The sequence below is a fragment of the Balaenoptera acutorostrata genome, chromosome 13 (assembly GCF_949987535.1).
Source record: "Balaenoptera acutorostrata chromosome 13, mBalAcu1.1, whole genome shotgun sequence".
NCBI classification, from domain to species: domain Eukaryota; kingdom Metazoa; phylum Chordata; class Mammalia; order Artiodactyla; family Balaenopteridae; genus Balaenoptera; species Balaenoptera acutorostrata.
Genome location: NC_080076.1, coordinates 70,133,366 through 70,154,840, shown reverse-complemented (window position 1 = coordinate 70,154,840; position 21,475 = coordinate 70,133,366). Strand labels below are relative to the sequence as shown.

At 40.5% G+C, this 21,475-nt stretch overlaps 1 protein-coding gene across 2 annotated transcripts in view; it reads left to right on the top strand.

The window, feature by feature from the left end:
- The window catches only part of PITPNB (phosphatidylinositol transfer protein beta), a 61,673-nt gene extending 40,468 nt beyond the window's left edge, over positions 1 to 21,205 (top strand). Inside the window, exons 9-12 of one of the 2 annotated variants that reach the window (XM_057526639.1) lie at positions 12,542 to 12,652; positions 14,452 to 14,574; positions 17,954 to 18,039; positions 19,233 to 21,205. In XM_057526639.1, the coding sequence (XP_057382622.1) occupies positions 12,542 to 12,652; positions 14,452 to 14,574; positions 17,954 to 18,001 (282 nt within the window). In that variant the 3' untranslated portion in view covers positions 18,002 to 18,039; positions 19,233 to 21,205. The remainder of the gene's footprint in view (positions 1 to 12,541; positions 12,653 to 14,451; positions 14,575 to 17,953; positions 18,040 to 19,232) is intronic. The other variant, XM_057526638.1, reaches the window with a different exon arrangement.
- Positions 21,206 to 21,475: the final 270 nt, after the last annotated feature.

Genomic DNA, 21,475 nt, shown 5'->3' with positions numbered 1-21,475 from the left:
TAATGGATTTTAAAGACATCCGCTAAACTAAATGACAGCCCCTTAGAGAAGGCTTAATGTGTTGATGGCAAGTTATTACAGCTAATTTGACAGGAGAAGAGGAGCATAAAAACCTAAACATGCCCAGAGCAGATTTTCTGCCAACAGGGTTTTACTTGGTAACCAATCTGTTTATGCTGAAGCCAGTCACAGGTCATCGATAAATGATGTCTAGGTGCTAGTTTTTGCTTGCAGATAGGGGATTACTGTAACAGCCCCACAAGAAGAACCCAGTGAGTGGTTCTCCATGGGTGTTGGACTATTTTGGACTGTCTTGCACATCAATTAAAATGAAGAATGAGTCTGACTTTCTTCTATAAGAAATGATTCATAATTATTTTCATATTTGCTCTCTGGATAGAGTTTGGTTCAAGATTCTCTCTTTAATGGCCATGACTAGAGACTTTTAATACCCAGAAAGTGATATATGTCACTTAAAAAAAAAATTAAAGAACGAGTTCAGTATGCATGTTCTAAATTTACTCTCATGGATTTAAAAAAAAAAATTCCCCACCCCTTTCAAGATTTCTCACTGTGAACTTTAGAACTCACCCTGAGTCAGAGGCGAAGCCTTTCTCTGAGATTTAACACTGGCCTTAAAAGAGAGCGCTGTGCTAGAGCAGACAGGTGTCTGCTTCTAAGGTTGCCATATCTTCTCAAAGGCCTTCTGTCCCCAATAAGTACCAGCTCTTTAGCTGATGATACTTTTCAGGGAATAGAGGGTCATGAAGTTGAGACTTGGAGGTGGATTAAATATTGAATTTTCTTCAAATTGTCAATTTTTCAGGTATGAGCTTGAAAAGGTGATGCTATATTATGTGGTGGGCTATTGTGTCTGGGTGCACATCTTTCCTGTAGGACCTCCTAACCAGTTTTATAACAGGCAGCAAAGGTAGTTTGACACTATGACTTTTACCTGATTTCCAACCTTTAGGAACTTGGAATATGATTTTTACTGCTTTTTTATTTATGATTTTTACCTTTTTAACTAACATTGCTTTGTCTTTTATTATCCATTAATGGTTACTTAAAATTCTAGAATAGGTTTCGTTTTTAGAAATTGTGAAATTTTGCATTTTTTCAGGTTGCAGTATAGCAAATTATTGCCCCATTTTGTGTGTGTGCGTGTATGTGTGTGTGTGTGGTGAGGGGGTTAAACAATAGCTTATTTCTCAGGGAGAGTGCTGGCTGGTAGTGATACCATTCTACCTATTTGCCTGTCGGTTGTTGACTTGAGCCAAAAGATGGTAGGTGCAGCTACTCTCGTAAGTTGGGTTACTGTTTAACTGAATTTCAGTGAGTTACTGTGATCTCAGAAATAACTCAGGTAGTCAAGAGTAAGTCAGAGGAGAAGTCTTTCTCTGAGATTTAACACTGGCCTTAAAAGCATCGCTTGCTGCTGAGATAGAAACTAAAGAGTAAGAAGGATTGACTAGCTGATGATACAACATACAGAAAAACAGGAACCTGTGGACTGACTTGCTCTTATGAGCATCTCCTGCAGCTGTTCAGCAGGCCCTATTTGCCTGGCACCAAAGGGAGCACCAGGGAAGGATAATAGTTGAAGGTTTCTATACTTCTGAAATACGAGAATAGGGAAGAAATACATGGTACTTAAGGCAAAAAGGAAGAAACCCTGTTCTGGACCCAGTCGCCCAGGATCGTATAGAAGAATGCGCCAGTCTGAGTGCTGCCTGGTGGTCTCTCTGCCGCTCCAGAGGCCTTCCATGCCCCTCAGCGGAGACTCACCTTACCAGCACACATTCCAAAGGGTAGTCACAGCTAAGTGCACACCCCGTGATTGCTTTGAAACTTCCCCTTACTTATCCCACAGTGATATTTTCCTTCTGAATCATTGCAGTATTTACTGCTTGTCTGCACCAGACTGGATGAGGGAAAAGAAGCTTTTTTTTGGTGCCAGGCATTTTACAAGGTTGTATTTAATCTTCACAACCTTCCTGTGGGGTAAATACAGCTGCTTCACTTTATAGATTAGAAATTTGGCCAGAGAAACATGGATAATAGTTACAGGAGAAGCGTCTGCCATTTCTGTAGCACCTGATTCAGTGCTAGTCACAGAGATGTGTAAGGCATGGAGACATAGCAGATTCTGGCTCTTAATCCAGAGACCCCGGCTCACCAATCTGCACCGTTTTGCCCTCCTGCATCATGGCAGTTGTGTGGCTCTCTTATTCATGGTACTTTCCAGAATTTGATACTTCTCTTAATACCTGTCATACGTTTCCAGTGGTCAGGGAATCTGTTAGGTGACAGTGGCACTAAGGGAGATCCATTAAAAACCCGTCGTGAATCTATCACAAGTTGTGACTTAAATAACTTAACCCTAACTCTGAACCTCGGTTTCCACACCTCTAAAATGGAAATGATACTAGTAACTGCCTCAGAAGGTTTGTGTGAGGACTAAATAATGAATGTTATAATCCCAGCAGAGAGGAAGTGCACAATAAATGGTAGCTTTTATCATTGTTGTCATGCTTTTGTATTTGGAAATAAAAATCCTCTTATCATCTCCTGGGGTTAATGAGGTCAGTGAATATGCTACCCTATTGACGACACAGTTATTCCTTTTCTTTGTCTAGTGTCTAGGGTTCCCTTGGTTCTGGTGCCTGGGGATTGTCGAACATGTCCTGGTTCACCTGTCCTTACCCCTCGTGGTTATGAGTGCTTAGTGAGTGCTTGACTCGGGTCAGCCATAAAGCAGAGGCCACACAGTTTAGAGAGCCTTTGCTAGCAGGGGATCACGGGATTGCCAGGGAATAGATTTTCATATTACCTGTATGTGTTAGGAGTACAGACTTTTTTTTAGTTTATGGTATGATACATACTTTTTTTATTTTTTTAAAACTACAGACCCAGAGGTGCAGACCTTAGTTGTATACGTATTCATTCTCCCTCTAAAAAAAGAATTTTTAAAATCTGAGCACGTGAATTATATTTTGTTATTTAGGGTTCAACATTTGATTAAGTGACTCTGCATAATAATAGGAGAGTGATTTATAACCTATAAAGATTTTTGCTTCAAGGCAAAATTGTGCATTTCTCATGGATGTAAATGTCTTCTGTGTAGCACCACACATGCGTGTGTGTGTGTGTGTGTGCACGTGTCCATGTTTTGGTTCATTTTATGTTTCGGGGGTTGTGATGTTGGTATGACTGCCAATACCAATGGTTTATCCATTTGCATGTGGATTCCTTTAGCTCTCCAGTTTGCCTTCTCTGATGAGGTGAGGAGTTGTCATTTTAACCAACTGAAACAACACTTTTGAAGATTATGGCAAGGTCTCATTTTTTTCTTCATTTAATCCAGATGCCTCATGAAGACTTCAGCCTCTATGTCTACATATATATGACAGTTAATAATTAGGCCTATAAAGGTCTTTGCAAGAGGCTTTGCCGAAGCGTCTGCCGAGCCTTACAGTGCTTGACGTGTTTCAGAAGACTCAGTGGTGTCTGAACATTGGGGTATTAGGGGATTAGGTCGAGTAAAGAAGCTGATGCAGAAATTGTGGTGGCTTTTATATTATCTTTTTATATATCTTTATATAAATATTCTCTTTCTAATCATAAAGACACGTGCAGTTTGTCTTCTATGTCAGTTAATTCGATTCTACGCAAAAGCTCCGGCAGTTGGAGCTTGGCCCTGCAGAGCAGCTTGTTGTTCAGTTCACCTGCGCGGTCACGCTTTAGATTCCTTTTGGACTTACCGCGGAGGCCGTTCTGGATTCTCCAAGCAGGTGGAGGGCAGCCATCTCTGGATTATGGGGATGCTGATTTGTATCCTGCTGTGCTACCAAGACTTTCTCTTCTCCCCCCACACCTGTGAAAAGAAGGCAGTTTTGGTTGTCTGTGGCCTAAAGTAAAGATACCACAAGGTTCTGGTGGCTGGGGATGGGAAGAATGGAAGTAGGGGATGAGGGAGAATTTGAAACCCCTCTGTGGAAATCTCTTTGAGGTAGAGACTGGCAGGAAAGCAGCCCAGATCATCCATCCTCGTCCTCCAGAGGCTAATGAGCACTGTCTCTTACTGAGCCGCCTGAGGAGGAGGTCTGAGGGCACTCTCCTGTGTCTTCATCTAGACCTGGCTCTGAGTCCAGGAGGGATGTGAAGGCATTTTAAATGTGCTCCCTCCCTGTAATCTCACATTTGAAACCGCATGGTGGGTGGTATAAAGAGGCCTAATAATTAGTTTCTAGTTGACCACACTGTGGCTTATGCATATACTAAAGCAGACCTTAGAACGTGGCTCATTTTTTTTGAGTACTTGGTTTGGCAACTAGGTTTTTAATTCAGTATAAAAAATAGGCATTTTGCCCTTAGTATGTATCAATTATGCAACTCCTAAGAGGACACCAAAAAAGCCGTTCTGTGTCTTCCAGAAGCTAAGTGCCCCAGGAGCGGTACATGATTAGTTCTAGCTTTATCTCGGGTACCGAATGCCTCTGTTCTCGGGCAGAGCCGAAGGACTAGGCGTGGATGGATGGGATGTCTTACTCAGGTTCGAGGAGTAATTTGACAGGATGGGCCTCTTGCAGAGTGTCTTCCTGACACTGTCAGGGCCGTAAAATTTTCTTCATGAGTTTCACTTGAAGCGTGAATTTGGGATTTCACTTGTACTTGGTGTCACTCCTGGAGTAATTGGACACAAGCATGAGGCACGTGTCAAAGTTCTGATTAGTAAAATGGGTGTGAGCTACAAAAATACTAAGTTTGGAGACATGGAAAATGTGACTGATCATTCTCTCACAGGCAGTAAGCTTTACTGTCTATTTTTGTGAAATTAGTTTAACCTACAATTAGTTTAATCTTTTGAACTTTATCCCACATTTACTTCTTCCATTTAACAGTTAGCATTTGCCCAACCAGTTAGGAATCTCCTGCCCTGAACCCTTCCGAGTCCTTTGTTGATGACCTGCTCATGGAACTTGGTGTGTCCTGCGTCAGGGTGGCGGTTCACGGGTTCATACTCCCTTCCTTCCCCCACCTCCTCGTCCCCCCGTCACTCTCCGAACTCTCAGCCGTAGGCTCTGTGTCCGGCTCACTTGGTATGTGCAGTGCTGAGCACGGGGTTTGCTCATAGTAGATACTTACCGATACTTAGTAAGTATTCACTGAATTCAAGTTAACTATCTTAAACGAAATAAAAATCAGTGTTGGACTTGCCATGTACTTACAGGGGATATAATGTCCAGTGTTGGTCTGTCCAAATGGCTACCAAAATCTAAACCAAATTGAGGGAATGGCTGTGAATTGTAGCATCAGGCTTTGCTTGAAATTTCAGTACGCATACTCCACATACATTCTGTAATCTTGTGTTGATATTTACTGATGGGTGCACTGGCAGTAGCCCCAGCAGTGCATTTATTTTTAACTTTCTTAGTGAAATCTGGGTTGGAAACTTAACATGATGAAATCAGCAGCTGAAATTGAGTGTTCAGATTGCCTAAAATTGAAAAATTGAAATATGAAGGGAGCATGAGCCTTATAAAAACTGCTGTGTCCTTGCAAAATATTAACGCTGGTTAGATGTAGCTTATACCTTTTCTGTCTTTATCCCAACACATTTTAAATAGGAAAAAGTGTATGTGCAGTTGACATGTAGGATGAAGCTGTGAGAGGACTACATTTTTAGGAAATGAGTTTGCAGAATGCCTTTGGGTGGTTTTTTTCACCCTCTTTTGCATTTGTATGTATTTGTTTGTCACAGATACAAGGAACTAGTTCTTGTGGAGAGCATGGGCTGATTGCTCACCATTCCAGTTAAACACCCTGCGTTTTGTTTAGTTACGTTGTGTGGCTTCAGTATACATTACTCTCCCTTAGGCCTCATCCACATACCTCAGAGTAACCTAATATGTGTCGTTAAATTAAAAACATGATTTGAGCTTAGGGGTTTCATTTATAGTTAGAAAAGTGAAATGTAAGGAATTCAGTGACTACACGAACTATTTAAATGCAATTTTGGAAACTTTTCACAGCGAGCTAGTATTACAGATGAAATTTAAATCGTGTAGAGATGGGTGATCATTTTGGGTTCTTCTGTTAGCCCATGACTTTATTTTTTTTATTTTTTTATTTTTTTTGCTGATAATTTTTTTTTTTTTTCTCTTGAAAACAGAGTACGGATTAAATAAGGGTATTGGGTTTGTCAGTTTCAGACACTTGGGACTTTTTTTTTCCTGGAGAATGGAGGGAAGGGGGGTTGGGGGAAGGGGCTCTTTTAATATGTAGGTGCTTCAGGGAGAAGCAAACCATTTTATCTGTTATTTCCACTGGAACTGATGCTTGGAGTGGGGGGAGGAGATGAGATCAGTGGATCAGTCACCAGCGCTGTCATCAGCGTTGCCAGAGAGGTCAAGGGCGGACATCATGGAATTTATTTTTTATAGAACTTCTGATTCTTATCTTTTGGTGACCAACCATTCTTTACCTTTTATTTTCAATTTTTTTTAAATTTTCATGCTATAATCTGTATAAAACTTGTATTTTCATTAGCAGAATAATTTTATTTACTGCTACATTAGGTTAGGAAGTGTTAGGTTTGGGCTGGATTGGAATTAGGTGTGAATGATCTGAATTCAGATTTTGCCTTTATTTGCTTTGGGGTTATTTTTTCAAATGATGGAGGAGGAAAGAATCAGAAAACATTTGTATTGTTTAAGGCCAAAGAGGAAACTTTGCTTTGCGCCAGCAGCGAGCCCCTGAAGGCTGGGCAGACAAGCTGAAACTCCTTTGGGTTCTCTGGATTCTAAAACACTGCTCTGAATGTGGGGTCGCAAATATTTGTCCCATTGAGATTTTTCACATTTTTTTAAAGGTTACACATTTTTTCACAGGGATAATACTTTACATGTATACCTTGTTTTTGCTTTAGAAGTTTAAGATGAGGAAAAATTAAATGTGGGCTGAACTAAAGTTACGTATTAAAGATCTTAATTCAGCTTTTAGCTTGATTTTGTTTAGCTTTGATTTATGAAACATCAAAAAGAAAAGAAGCAGGAAAATATTGTTTATAGTCAAAGATGAAGATTTAAAATAGTACCCAGATAATTTAGGGCGAATAAATCTTTGTCTTAAAATACTCAGCTGAAGGCAAAAACTTTTTTAGAGTCTGTTCTTCAAGCGTGTTAATTTTTTTTCTGATTATAATATAAAATAATACATATTTATGAAGTTTTGAAAATAAAAGTCAGTTGTAGTCTCAGCATTTAATTACCGCTATTTGTTATATTTCTTAATTCACATAGTTTATTTTGCTGTAGATGTTTATATTATACATAGATACCTATTTATATTCGTATTATGATTTTTTTTTTCTTCACATTCTTTGGAAAGATGGTTTTTAATGGCTGTATGCATAGTAGCCGATTGCTTGGAAGAACTATGAGGTATTTCACCAACTCTCTTTCAGTGGGTGTTGAGTTTAGTAAGTACAAGGTTTCGCTGTTCTGAAAAAATCTACAGTGTTATTTTCTTACCTGATGAATTGGAATACATTTCTGAAAGTGGAATTATCAGGTTAAAGGGTATATGGTATATATAGGATACGAGCAGCTTTAAAACTTTTTAATTACGTAGTGTCAGACCCCACCCCAGAAAGATTATGCCAAAAGGATTCTTTTACCTTTTATTTACCGCATGTAGTCAAGTTTACTATTTTCTGTATCATCATTAACGAGACTTTTATTTGTTTGTTTATTTATTTATTTATGGCTGTGTCGGGTCTTCATTTCTGTGCGTGGGCTTTCTCCAGTTGTGGCGAGTGGGGGCTACTCTTTGTTGCGGTGCGCGGGCTTCTCAATGCGATGGCTTCTCTTGTTGCGGAGCATGGGCTCTAGGCGCGCGGGCTTCAGTAGTTGTGGCACACGGGCTCAGTAGTTGTAGCACACGGGCTCAGTAGTTGTGGCTCGTGGGCCCTAGAGCGCAGGCCTAGTAGTTGTGGCGCATGGGCTCAGTTGCTCTGCGGCATGTGGGATCCTCCTGGACCAGGGATCGAACCGGCATCTCCTGCTCTGGCAGGCAGACTCTCAACCACTGCACCACCAGGGAAGTCCCAAAAGAGACTTTTAAAGCTATTTTCTTAATTTAGTCACTAGTTTTAAGACCATAGCACAGATTAAGAGGTGAATTGCATAAGTCATTTTTAGAATTGGGTGAGACCTTAAATATCACATACATATTAATAATAGTAGCTGATGAAAATACATAGCTTCTATGTTCTCATCTTTCTCCCGGGGATCTTTGAGATTATGTTTCTGTAAGTCACCTTCTGTACCTCACACTAGGGTATTGATACTGTGGAGAATTAGGCCAAGAAATAAAGGCAGCAGGCTGTTTGTTCCCTTGTTTATTTTTTTAATTGGTTTACATATTCTTCCCTGCACTTTTTTTTTTTAATAATTGTAAATTGGATGGAAAACAAAAAGCAAATTGAGACTGAATGTACATTTTAGATCCATGGAAGATAGCTCGGAGAACTGGTTCTTGTTTGTCCCATCACGTAGTTTTTAAACTAAATGCTATAGACCAGTGTTACTTTGTAAATTACCAGTAGTACTTTAATTGGTTTGAGCAGCCTGCCAAAGTCACTAGAAAGAATGTGAGAAACAAACTTGGGTAATTATTGAAGTCACGTGTGTGTGCTTTGTTCTTGGAGCCCCAGTTTGGTATAGGCATGTGTGTATTAAATTTAGCTTACTCTTTAATTAGAACCATGCTTCATCCTGCTGTTTTTATAAAATGGTGGGGAAATTCTGAAGAGTTGGTGTTTTAGAAACACCCAGGGTTTTCATTTAGCACAAGGTGTCCAATGATTTGGAGTTTGAGAACGAAGCTCTCAGTAGCCCGTAATTAATAGGACCTTGGAATGTTCCATCTGGAAGGTATCTTACGACTAATCAGTGGTGCATCAGAGGTTCTCAGTCAAGAGGAAATTTCAGCCTGAGTAGGTGGGCAGGAGGATATTTTGTTAAGCCTAAGCATATTATAGAATAAAATGCAAAATTATAGGAAGTTGTAAGACAAGCCATTGAATGTCAGGGACATGAGCTTACCCGCTGCAGCCCTGGGCCAACCCCGACCCTCACACTCAGCTCCTTCACCCCTGCTTTTAGTGGCACGTCAGTGGAAGATGAAAAGCTCTAGTGGAGCCCAGCCTTTGCTTCTCCTGACAGAGAAGTAAGGCTTGGGGAGGTAAAGGATCCTGCCTACGTTACATGGGAAGTTACTTTGCATAATGGGAACTGCAACCCAAGTCCCCTTACTCCGAGTCTAGCACTACCGTTTGGCAGGTGTACCCCACAGTTTTAAGTGCCTTATTCTACATACACCTAAATTGTATTTCATGTGAAAGTTTCATGTCAGTGACACTCATTGGATTAGAGAGTACCTCCACTCTGGCTCACTGCTTATTGAAAAAATGATCTGTAAAAGACCAACCTTGTCATTATTTCAACAAGGCTGGGTACTGAGAAGCTCGCTACATCCTGGGGAAGGCTGTGGACTGCTCTTACAGACACCAGAGCCCAGCTTAAGTGCTGGGTCTGCAGGTCAGGGACGGGAGGGGGAGTTACAAATGTGTGATTTTAGTCTGGGGCCACAGTGTCCACAGCAGAGGTGTGTCCCTTCTGATAGGGATTGTTGGTACAAGGATAGTGGTTTCATCATTATTTTTATACATAGTCACTCTCCTCTCTACCAACCACATGTGTGTCCTCTAATACCACCTAGCACAAATTGGATTGTAAATGGTGCCCACTTAATACTTGCTGAATTAAACTTGTTCATAAAGTATGGGTATGTGTGTGTGCGCACATGTGCACACGTACACATCCATGCTGAATTTTCACACTGGTACTCTGTTTAATGGGAAGGAAATTGGAAAACTAGAGCTGAGCTAGCCAAGTCCTTCTGTTGACATAGAACTCACCTACAAAAGGACAGTTTGCTGTATGTAATGTTTGTATTTAAATGCTTGTGGTGTTGCCTCATTGATTTAATCCATGTACCAGGTCATTATTCAGAAGATGAAATGTTATTACAGAAGACATTTTCTGAGAAAAGTTGATCAGTCATGCAGGACTCTACAGAACTTTGAGTCCTATTAATAACACCAAAATAGAATTTTTTCGTATATTGTATCATAGAATTCACTTGACATTGGAACATTATTGAGGGTTTGGGGGAAACATGTGGTCTGGTTGCTATGATTGTGTAAATGAAGAATAATCTTGAGGTTTTAGAATAAGACCTAGAAGTTCATCATTTTAAAGTTTTATGTACGTGTGGCTGAATGGAAGTAATATTTGTTCACACACAACGAACTTACTGAAAGTGGGGGGTGTGTATGAGTGCAAGCTGACAAGAAGTGATAGTGGCACACAGTGTGACTGACGCCAGCACTGCAATTTGAGTGCTGTGTGAAGCTAAGAACAGTGGTGAAAAGGAAGAACGCTTGTAAAAGGCTGCTTAATCTTTTCACTCTGTAATTTAGTTTTTATAAAAAGGGTCCCTGTAACTTCCTACTCTTTTGAGAAACTTTATTTTAAAATTGTTTTGCAAATTCAAGGTGGTAGGTACAACTCTATGAAAGAATAAGGGAGGGAGAACTCATCTGTATTAAGCTCCGAGTCCCACCAACTAAGCACGGAGCATACTCTGCCTTATTTAGTCTTTACAACAGTCCTGAGACATAGCTTTCTTCTTGGAATTACACCAGAACTGGGGCTGAGAGTTTACTGGATGGCTCTTTCCCTAGGCCATACCTGCAGTCCGCCTCTGCCACCTGGGATTCTTTGAACCATACCTGCCTTCCGTAATAAACTGGGAGCTCCAGAGGCAGGTCGATGGCTGCCTTTGCTCTGGGCCCGTCCCAGGCTCTCTCCTCGGTCAGCTCGGGAGCGGATCGGTCTCCCGCATATACCACCTTGGGAGAACAGTGGTGCTGAGTGGGACCATGGTGAAGACACTGATGTGTGCGATGAGCTCCTGGTTCACCCCTCCCCCGCCACTCACCCCACTCCCCCAAGGAAACATGCTAGTATATTGTGCTTACTAGGACAGTAGCCTGCACTAAGTTTCACAGAAATCATCAACAATACTATAGCTTGCAATCCCCCCCCAACCCGGTTTTTATAATGAAAAATTTCAGAAGCAGCCATAAAACCCGAAAGAATAGAACAGTAAACACGTCCATCTAGATTGGACAGTTGTTAGCACTTTGCCGTATTTGTTTTTTCCCTCCTCTTCTCCCTCTTCTGCCTCCTCTCCTTCTCTCTACCTATTTATTTATTCATTCATTCATTCATTCATTCTGAACCTAGAAATCCAGAGTAAGTTTTTATACTCTGAGCCTGGGGTGACATGTTTTGAGGATCCAAATTCTAATTGCTTTTTCATGTTTTATGAAAGTAAATTGCGAACATTTTATTTTGTTTCTTCTGTCCACATAGTCCCCCATCTCTCTCCCTTGCTCTTTTTTTTTTTTTTTTTAATAGTTTTCCTTTTTTACCCTAACTCTTGATTTGATTCCCTACTACATTTAAACTATGAGGTGTAATCATTTATGGAAGTTAAAGTCTGGATGTATGGGATTTGCCTTCAAATACTTGATAATTATAGATCACTTTTGCTGCTACATCCCTTTACATGGTCCCCCCTTTTGGTTGAAAAATACCTCAGTTAATAAACAGTGCCCCAGACTTCCCTGGTGGTGCAGTGGTTAAGAATCTGCCTGCCAATGCAGGGGACACGGGTTCGAGCCCTGGTCCGGGAAGATCCCACATGCTGTGGAGCAACTAAGCCTGTGCGCCACAACTACTGAGCCTGTGCTCTAGAGCCCGCGAGCCACAACTCCTGAAGCCCACGCACCTAGAGCCCGTGCTCTGCAACAAGAGGAGCCACTGCAGTGAGAAGCCTGTGCACTGCAATGAAGAGTAGCCCCTGCTCACTGCAACTAGAGAAAGCCCGCACAGCAATGAAGACCCAACGCAGCCAAAAATAATAATAAATAAAATAAATAAATTTAAAAAAAAAAAAAACAGTGCCCCTCCACTTGCCAGTGTTTGAAGACAAGAAGACAACTAATCTTCCTCATGGTTTTTTTATTGAGGCTCAATAAAATGGATGAGACCTCACCACATCCACGGTGGGAGTGCGATAATGGTGTTATGAGAACCTTTACGTATTAAAGGCTCACTATTCATATGATGTGAATTGAATTTGGTGTTTCATGTGAAATATGAATAGTGTAATTTGAGGCGGAGCACTGCGCCTATTAAATTGTAGAGCCAGGAAGTAACTTGGTCTGTGGAAGGAGGGTTTGCAGCAGGGGAATACTGCTGCTTTTGCTAAAATGATTTCAAATTTCCAAATACCTGAATTAAACACATATGAGATTGTAATTTTCTTCATGTACGTCTGTGATGTTGTTACGCAACAGTCAATTTTAAGTCACGATTGCCCATTTTCAATTTTCCTCATGCAGAAGGAGCTGGCAAGCAACCCTGACTGTCCTCAGATGTGTGCCTATAAGCTGGTGACCATCAAATTCAAGTGGTGGGGACTGCAAAGCAAAGTAGAAAACTTCATTCAGAAGGTAAAGTCTGTTCAGAGGGTGGTGACTTACATTTAGGTTAAGAGTTGAAGTAGCTATTAATGGTATATTTTCTCTTTTGCCACTTTTTCCTTCTCATTTAGGTGAAATTATTGCCCCTCTGTAATTCCTCTCTGCCCTCCTTTTTCTGCCTACAAACAGCAAAAACAGATGCCAGCAGAGGTTTTAAGGGGCTTTCTTTGGAGAAAAGCATAGCGGTTTTTGGTGCAAAGTGCTTCCCTGATGGTTTGCCCAGCTCTTCTGTAGAGCGCCCTTTCCACATCCAGCATGTCTCCAAGGGGACCTGGGGTCCTGGCACTGGCTGGAGGGAGAGGCCACGCCTTGATGTTGGGGCTCCTCTGTCCCAGCTCGGCTGATAGCCCCTGCACACAGGTCTCTCCTGACACACACCTTCTGTGCACTGTGCACTTTCCACCTTCTGGTGGGATGTCTTCTTCAGAGATCCTCACTGAGAATAGTTACGCTGAACCTAGGGTGACATAATCTGAGGATCCAAATTCTAATTACTTTTTTATGTCTTCTTTATTCAACTGAAAGTAACACAAGTATTTTGATGTAGAAAGAGGGGAGAATTGCAGTTGCATAGAAACACATGGTTGTAAACATGTGAGGAACATGGAAAGTTTCTTTGGTATGTAATTTTCCTATAGGGTGAATAGCTCATTCCATTATCATTATATAGAGGCCCCTGTTATATCTCTGAACTTCCCACAACTAGTTGCATCTGAGTTTCACTGTAACTTTTCTACTTTTAAACTGTAACTGCTCTAACATTTTTTTAAAAAAAGGATCTTATACACATAGCTGATTCACTTTGTTATACAGCAGAAACTAACACAACATTGTAAAGCAATTATACTCCAATAAAGATGTTTAAAAAAAAAAAAAGTATCTTAAAGTGCTGGAAACTTTCATTATTCTTGGGCCTGCTTGCCGTTGGCCACAGCAGGCACTCTGTAAATATTGGCTTCTTTTCTTCCTCTTGGATCAGAGTAATAGATTAACAATCCAGTTCTGATAAATAGAAGGTACACATGTAATTGATGAAGTCCATCCTGTTCATGGAAAAAAAAATTTAAGTCGATTGTCCAAACGTACTATTCACTGTTCATTGCACTTTTCTCGCTTTTTGGGAAAGTGTAGTAAAACTTAAATAATCCAGCAATTAAAACCACTAATTATATATGTTAAAGCCACTAAATATATATATATGTGTGTGTGTGTGTGTATGTGTGTATACATATATATATATATACACCTAGTAACAATAGAGCAGAAAAATTAATGGAGAGTATATAAGAATTCTTAATAAAACATTTTATTCTAAAGAACCCGGGACTCTCTTCTTTAAGTACATGTTGTATTCTACCTCACCATATTTCTTTGAATTGCAGAGAAGTTAAGAATGACAGTGTATGGTTTTATAGCAGAAGAAATCAAGTTGACCTTTAGTCACTGACATTAGAAAAAGGTAAAAGTAAGTCGGGTCCAGCAGGAGTTCGTGTTGGATCAGAATGCCCACCACATTTGTTTTCAGTTTCTGGTAAATCATTCTGCCTTTGCAAGGAGGATTGTTTCACATTTCAAAGGGAGATTTTTCTTTTTACTTCGTTTTACAAAATGTTAATAGGATGGAATTAAGATTTTCACTAATTGAAATAGTGGTCTTTTCAAACCAAGAATATGTAGATTTCATGGGTTAATTGGGGCATATAAAGTTAATATGTTATTAATGTTAGAGTTTTGCCGTCTTATAATCATTTTCTTCTTTGTTTTAAAAGCAAGAAAAAAGGATATTTACAAACTTTCATCGCCAGCTTTTTTGTTGGATTGACAAGTGGATTGATCTGACAATGGAAGACATTAGGAGAATGGAAGATGAAACTCAGAAAGAACTAGAAACAGTAAGACTTCCCATTCTGGGGAAATTCTCTAATTTCCCCTTTCTAAAACTGTGTGCTTAATAAGTATAGACTTACAATTAGGAAAAGTGTTATTGAAAGCCATTTCTTATCTCTATATCCTCATCAAAATCCAGTTTCTTAGACACTAATATCCTTTTATTCCGATTTCTCTTTTGTTGAGCATCTTTCGTGAAAGTAAACTAGAACTTTGTTGATCCAGAATTTGTTACGTGTAAAATGTTCAGCAGTCTTGTATTCTTTTTCATGCATTGGTTGTCCATGCTGGTGCCTGGTTCGCAGTCCTTTTAGGCATTCACTTTATCAGGCCAAGTTGCCTTTGTCATTTTGTTATCGCAGTAAGTTATTAATGCTAGCACAGTAAGTCCTAGTTCCCTATTCTGTAGATAAGATAAGGCTAGTAGTATTGTCATTGATTGCAGAAGTGCCTCCTCCCATCCCACAACTAGCAGTGTCTCCTTATTTCTTACAAGCTTTAGGCAGAAATTCAGGTGATCCTTGGGCTGGAGGTCTGTGTGCCATTTCTCAAAGTTAAGCCCACCCCAGCTCCTCCTGCACCAGAGAGCCGGCCCTGCAGCTCAAGAGCACCCCCTTTCTCCCAGAGTGGGTTCTTCCCCGACTTACTCTTGCATGTGTCTGGTTTTGCTTTTGCTCTGGGCTGCGCTTCTTTTCAGTTGGAAGTAAGGCCCCACGGGGGAAGTGAACCCGAGGAATGTCCAGGGTAGGCTGTGGTTTCCATGCAGGCATCCAGAGTCCTGCCAGCAGTCCCAGTTTGGGAAGCCCCGTGGGCGGGCGGGAGTGTTTGACGATCGCCTGTGTGTGAGGCAGGAACTCCATTTAATCACAGGAGAATGGCAACAAATCAGGTTCTTTGGCACAGAAGGAAATCTATTTGTCTGTCACATAGCATTGTAAAGAATCTGTGTTTAAAATTGCTTACTTTTGGTGATTACAGCAGATCTGCTTCTAATTAGCTTTATACAAACCTTCTGAGAGGACTAGGACATATTTTCTTTATAAGGCAATAAAATGTTTTAACCTTATCTTATACATAAAGTAAACTTTAAGCAGCCTCCAACTTATGAATGGATTTTGTTCCAAAAGTTTTTAAGTTCAGTTTTTGAGATTTGGAACATGTTTTCCCATAGTGACAACATTGTAAATTGGGGTTTGGTTTGCAGGCCAGACAATAGAGGCCTCTCTGACCTCAATTTCTCATACTAATAGTATGGCTCTGAGTTCTAGATCTTGGGAGTAAGGTGATAGGATGGCAAGCATGGAAGACCATCCCTTACACCCTTATTTTTAGGCTGGCCCCAGGCAAAATATTTAAACGGACAAGAGTAAGTCGTGGGTACTTGCTACCTTCCTTCCAATGCCTCTCTCCCACTTTTGTCTTCCCTTTCTCAAGAGTCAGGTTCCCTTCTCTGAGAAGCACCCCTCACCACCACCCAGTCTTAGTCCCTTTCCTCCTGCCTTGCCTGGTTTTGCTCCTTCCAGGTGCTCCAGGCTCCAGTAATAGCTGCCACGTCTGCCTCCAACCCCTCCGAGCAGCCGGTGTCAGCTGAACATTAAAAAGAAAGCAGCAGGTTTACACACTCGTTCTCACTAAGCTTATGGTACAGCCTTGGCATCTCCAAAAAACGATTTGCCAACACCAAGAAGAAAGAGAAAATGGACTTATATTTATTGATTCGAACTCTCAGGAAGGAGGCTTTCATTTGGTTTTGATTTCTATGCTGAAGGCCCGTCCATAGCACCAGGAAGAGTGGTGATGGCTGAAGGGTAACGAGTGGAGCCCTCCCTGGTTTGGGCTTTGGACCCCTCGGACCGAACTTGGCCGAGGCCTTGTCTTCCCCCAGGGGAGTGCTTACTTCCCTCACAAGTTTTTAGTCTCAAGGTGCCTGAACACAGCGCCAACAGGAGAGCCCTGACAGGAGGTGGTGACTCTGGCTGCCACCTGTGGCAGAGGGCCTGCAGGCTCAGCTGCTTCTCCGTGCACATCTGTTACTTGTGAGTTGGGAATCGCACTTGAAAAGAAGGTGTAAGAAGTGTTACACAGAAGCCCAGTTTATTAGAAAGCATCATTATTGTATCCACATGGCTTAAACTGACAAATTCCCTCATAAAGTTGGTAGAAATCTGTCATTGGTTCAGGGTTGGGAATCCATGGCAGTTTGTTAAATATTTCAAAAATACTTCAAGTCAAACTGCAGGGTTAAATGCTGATCATCTTAATGTTAAGTCCCATTTACTTCGTTCTAGGTCGTTGGGAGCGCTTTATTCCACATCCCATTGCTGCTGCTCTGGGTCCTCACAGTTGGCTTGTGAGCATCTCAGTCTGGGCAGCATCATGCCCACAGGCCAGAATGCCTACCCAGAAAACACCTGCCTCCTGAAGAGGCTTAACGTTTTCAAGTCCTCTTCACCACGGAGGAATTTCCCCTTTTCTTGAGGTCCTGTTTCCCTGACACCTGATGATAGAATTTGATGTGTTATATAATTCTCTTCTTAATTCACAAATATCTGAAGAATTGGATTTCTTTCAAATGGGTTTTGGCCCTGGAGAGAAGGCGTAGCATCTCGAGAGGTTAGGCATGAGAGGAATGCCCCTGCCTGTAATCCTGCAGAGGAATACTGGGGTTAGGCCCAGCAACTGAAGGAGTACTTACAGCAACGTTATGCCTGTTCTCAACTGGACCTTCAGGAGGGGTCGGGGGAGGGGGGAAGGGTTGAGCTTCAGAAATGTGTTTATTACATGTGTTTCTTTTCTGTCCATTCTTTTAATTTTCTCATTGAGTTGTCTCTAGGTCGTTGTTGTGAATGCCTGTCCTTTCTGATGCCTGTCCTTGTGTCCGTTGTTTCTTATACATTGTTACTGTGCTCGCTTGTTCTTCCTTTTGTCCTCCCTCTTTTTAATAAACTTCCTGTAAAGAACTCCTTTGAGGGACACTGGTCTCAGAAGCCAGAGGTGGCCACATCTCATGGCTTCCTGTCTGGTCCAGGGACTATGAAAAGGTGAACCAGACCATCAGGGCATTTTCTCACACTGTATTAGTGAACAGTTCATTTACCCTGGCTATCTTTGATAATTTCACATCATCAGTCTGCAGGCTTTTGTTTCCTAGATTCGAGAATAGATACATTTTTTGTGCTGTGGTAAGAAAAGCCTTTTGCAAGATTTACTTTAGATCAAGGTGACTGACTAGAAGGGCCTCGGAACTTCATTTTTAATGTGGATATGCTTGTAAATAGGCAGCGGTCACTTCACAATCTCTTCTAGATCTTTTTTCTCCCCTTGCTTACTAACCCAATTTAGAGTCTGTGATTTCAGCAGCTCATGATTTTATTTTACGTTTAGATGCGTAAGAAGGGTTCCGTCCGAGGCACGTCGGCTGCTGATGTCTAGATGAGTCCCCTGTAGGGTCAGAGACAATATCAAACTGTGTAAGTGAAGACCTGGGTAAAAAGAATGTTTAAAAACCAATACCTTTTTGGTAATGGGTAGTTAACTTGCTGAGTGGAGACAACATATTAAGTATGGTTTAATTTTTAGAATGTAAGAGGTATATATTTCAGACATTGACAGTGAACACCTGAGTTATTATTCTGTAAGAATTCTATCTGTGGAAGAGGTTGAATTTAGTAATCCTAAATTAGTTCTTAGTGTTACGGGTTAGAATCCAGCTGCCAAGTATACTTACTCATCATGCAGCACTGTCCTAGAAACCAGCTGAGTTTTCATCGATAGCCAGTTAATTGACCTATTTCTCACTAGGACCGTTTGTGGTTAGTAAGGAAATATGTAAAAGCATTTAAAGTCAAAGATCCTTCATCCCATGCCATAAGGGCCAATCTCAGTAATTCATTTTAGTTGACATTTTTTTGAATATCAGGAAGTCTCCCTTCATGTTGACTTTTCAGTTATCTTTACATTTAGCTTTAATATGTGTAAATACACTGCTTTTTGTTTACAGTGTAAAATATTTCGATGGTCTTATTTCTTTCACACAGATTTATATGCCTAGATAAGAGATTTTCCTAGAGGGGAAAAAAAGAGCCTCAAAATCTACCCCACATATTAAAACCAGGATGAAAAACAAAAATCGGCAGTACACTGTCGTCATTCGTTAATATTGAGCTATGATGTTTATTGAGAAAAATGAGAAGACAGAACACACTTCTTACCCCACTGTTTCTTGGCTGCCCCCTGACACGTGCTACCTGCTCTTTAATTATTGAACACCGGAGAAACGAAATGTTCACTCCTGAAGAAAAATACCAAATAAGAATGGATGAACTCTGCCAGGATTCCTCCAAAGCCCTTTTCTTAAAATTTAGTGTTCATTTACAATTTTTTTAAAATTTATTATTACTTTCATTAAGGTCTTCTGAGTTTCTGTGATTTATTTCTGCTTCTAATTTATTTTCCCTCTGATGAAACAAAATATTATGCCCTTAGTAAGACCAGAATCAAGAGATTAAATGTTTAAAATGCAGTAGTTGGGGAGCATTGTCTGCCAGAAGTTTTGCTACACTGAGGATTTTTTTCCTAGAGAATGTTTGTGACAAGCTGCGGTCTAACATTTTTTGCATCTCTCTGTATTTTAACACATTGCACTGTCTCGCTTTCCTTACAGTTACGTAATCAAGGTCAAGTAAGGGGAACAAGTGCAGCCAGTGATGAGTGAAGAAGAATCTGACCATGTCTTGCAGTGTTGACGTTTCCCAGACGTGTGCTTGTGGTTATGTGCCCACAGGCACAGGTCCCAACCATGTGTGTATATATGTGTGTCCTATCTGTAGCTGTATATAAAACGCATGTAGAGCTGCAGATCAAAATACACACACTTGTGTATATATGTACATACAAACATACTGAAGGGATTAGTACAATTTCTCCAAAGTACTGTACCTATCTTCAGCAAGAATGCAAAAGAAAATATTTTCAATATATATACCTGGAACAGATTTTAATAATTATCAGAGTAATACCATTAATGGACGAATTGACTGCAGTGTAATACTAGCTGGTATGTTTCATAAATGGCAAGTTGTGGACCAATATATATATATAGCCTTTTATTACTTTTCTGTTCTTTTAAATCAGTCTCTTACAAATTTTAATTTTAGTGCCATAATCAACAGACTCCCACAGAAAAATTTATTAGAAATCTTTTGGTATTCCAAGGAATCTGGAATGTAACTCTGAATGTATTTATAATCATTTATTTCTGGATTTTCATTATCATACAGCCAAACTGGATAATATCTATTAGTAAGTAGTAGAGTTACCGACCAGTTTTTACTTGTTTGCCCCAAGGAAAAGATCCTTTTAAAAAAAATTCCATTTTTTATTGGATTTTTGTATGTTGAATTTCAAGTATTTTTCTACATCAAGTCTAGCAAAAATGGAAATGACAGTCTGTGATTTATAACAAACACTATACAATTTTCAGGCTTCTGTTAGGCAAAGAAAGAAATTGATGAAGAAATTAATAGGGTTGTAGGCTGTTTAGAAAAATTGGACGTACAGCACTTCCATGGAGTCTTGTTTCTGAAATGACTGTTTTCTGAAATTACAACTTGGAAACTATGCAAAGGATCTAGATTCCTCACAGCTTACACGGTAGAATATAGATAGTGATGACATTTTGCTCTTTTCATGTTGAAATATACTTTAAGGGGGAGATGCTGCCTTTGAGATAAGAAGAGGTTCAGAGGCAGCATGAGGCTTGTCTGCACATGGTTAGGAGGCCCTGCCAGGGGCCAGCGCGGTTCCACCCGTTGGGATGTGCTCTCAAGTAGGACGTCATTAGAACATATTCTGAAAAAGCATCATGAAAATGCCGGTTAGAAGCTGCTGCCCCTTTTTTCTTTCTTTTTTCCTTTTTTTTTTAAAGAAAGGAACAATAGCTAGGTAAGATTTTTATCATCTTTCTCTGTCCAAATCCAGTTTCTCTCCTGTCAGTCCTGGGAGCTTGAATAGAGGGATACTGTTGAAGCCTTCAAGTCACAAACCATCTTCTTTAACCTCCCGTCCCTCCTACAGCACACAAGCCCCTACGTGGTTGTGTCACATTAGTCATCTGATTTGCTGACAGTCCTGCCTTCCCTGCTCCTTGTTTTCCCACGACCTGTGTCCCCACTGAAGTGATCACAGTGACTTAGACAAGGATGTTAGGATCACTCCTGCGCTGCGATACCCTTTATCCTCGGCTGCAGACCCCACGTCGCACATGTCCTCTGTGTACTCAGGATCAAGACTGATGTTTACTCTCTGGGCACTGTTGTAAGATAGGTTTTGTCAAAGCATAATCAGTGTCTGCAAAGTGATGCCAGGAAGATTATTGCTAATTTTGTGAAATAGTCTAGCCTTCTCCTTTTAATGAACTTAACTCTCGTTGGCGTCTGTAGCATCATTGGGAGCTTAGGCGCACATGGAAATGAGAGCCCAGCGCATGGATTTTAATGTTTTTCTAACAACTGTGGAGATTTGAGGGAATGTGTGGTGAATGTAAAATATCTAGTTTACTTGGCAGTCTCTTGTGTAAATTACAGTAAAACAAAGTAAATGAAATTTAAACAAAATAAATTTGATCACAAAATGCCACTTGTGTGCTTGAGTGGTTGTTTCCCTGATGCCACGTCTGGTTTAGAACACCGTGGACCACTTCTCTGCTGTTTTTTCAAGAATTCTCTAATTTGCAGCACTACCACTCTGGGGAAAAAAATTTTTTTTAAATTTGTCTTTAAAATCTGAGCAGTAAAGAAGGATTATATATTAGTCTCAGGGGTTTTTAAAAAATTATTCTTAAAGGGGAAAAATAAGGAAAATCCATAGTATTTTTTAAAGTACTCAGTAAGCATTTTGCTGTTAGAT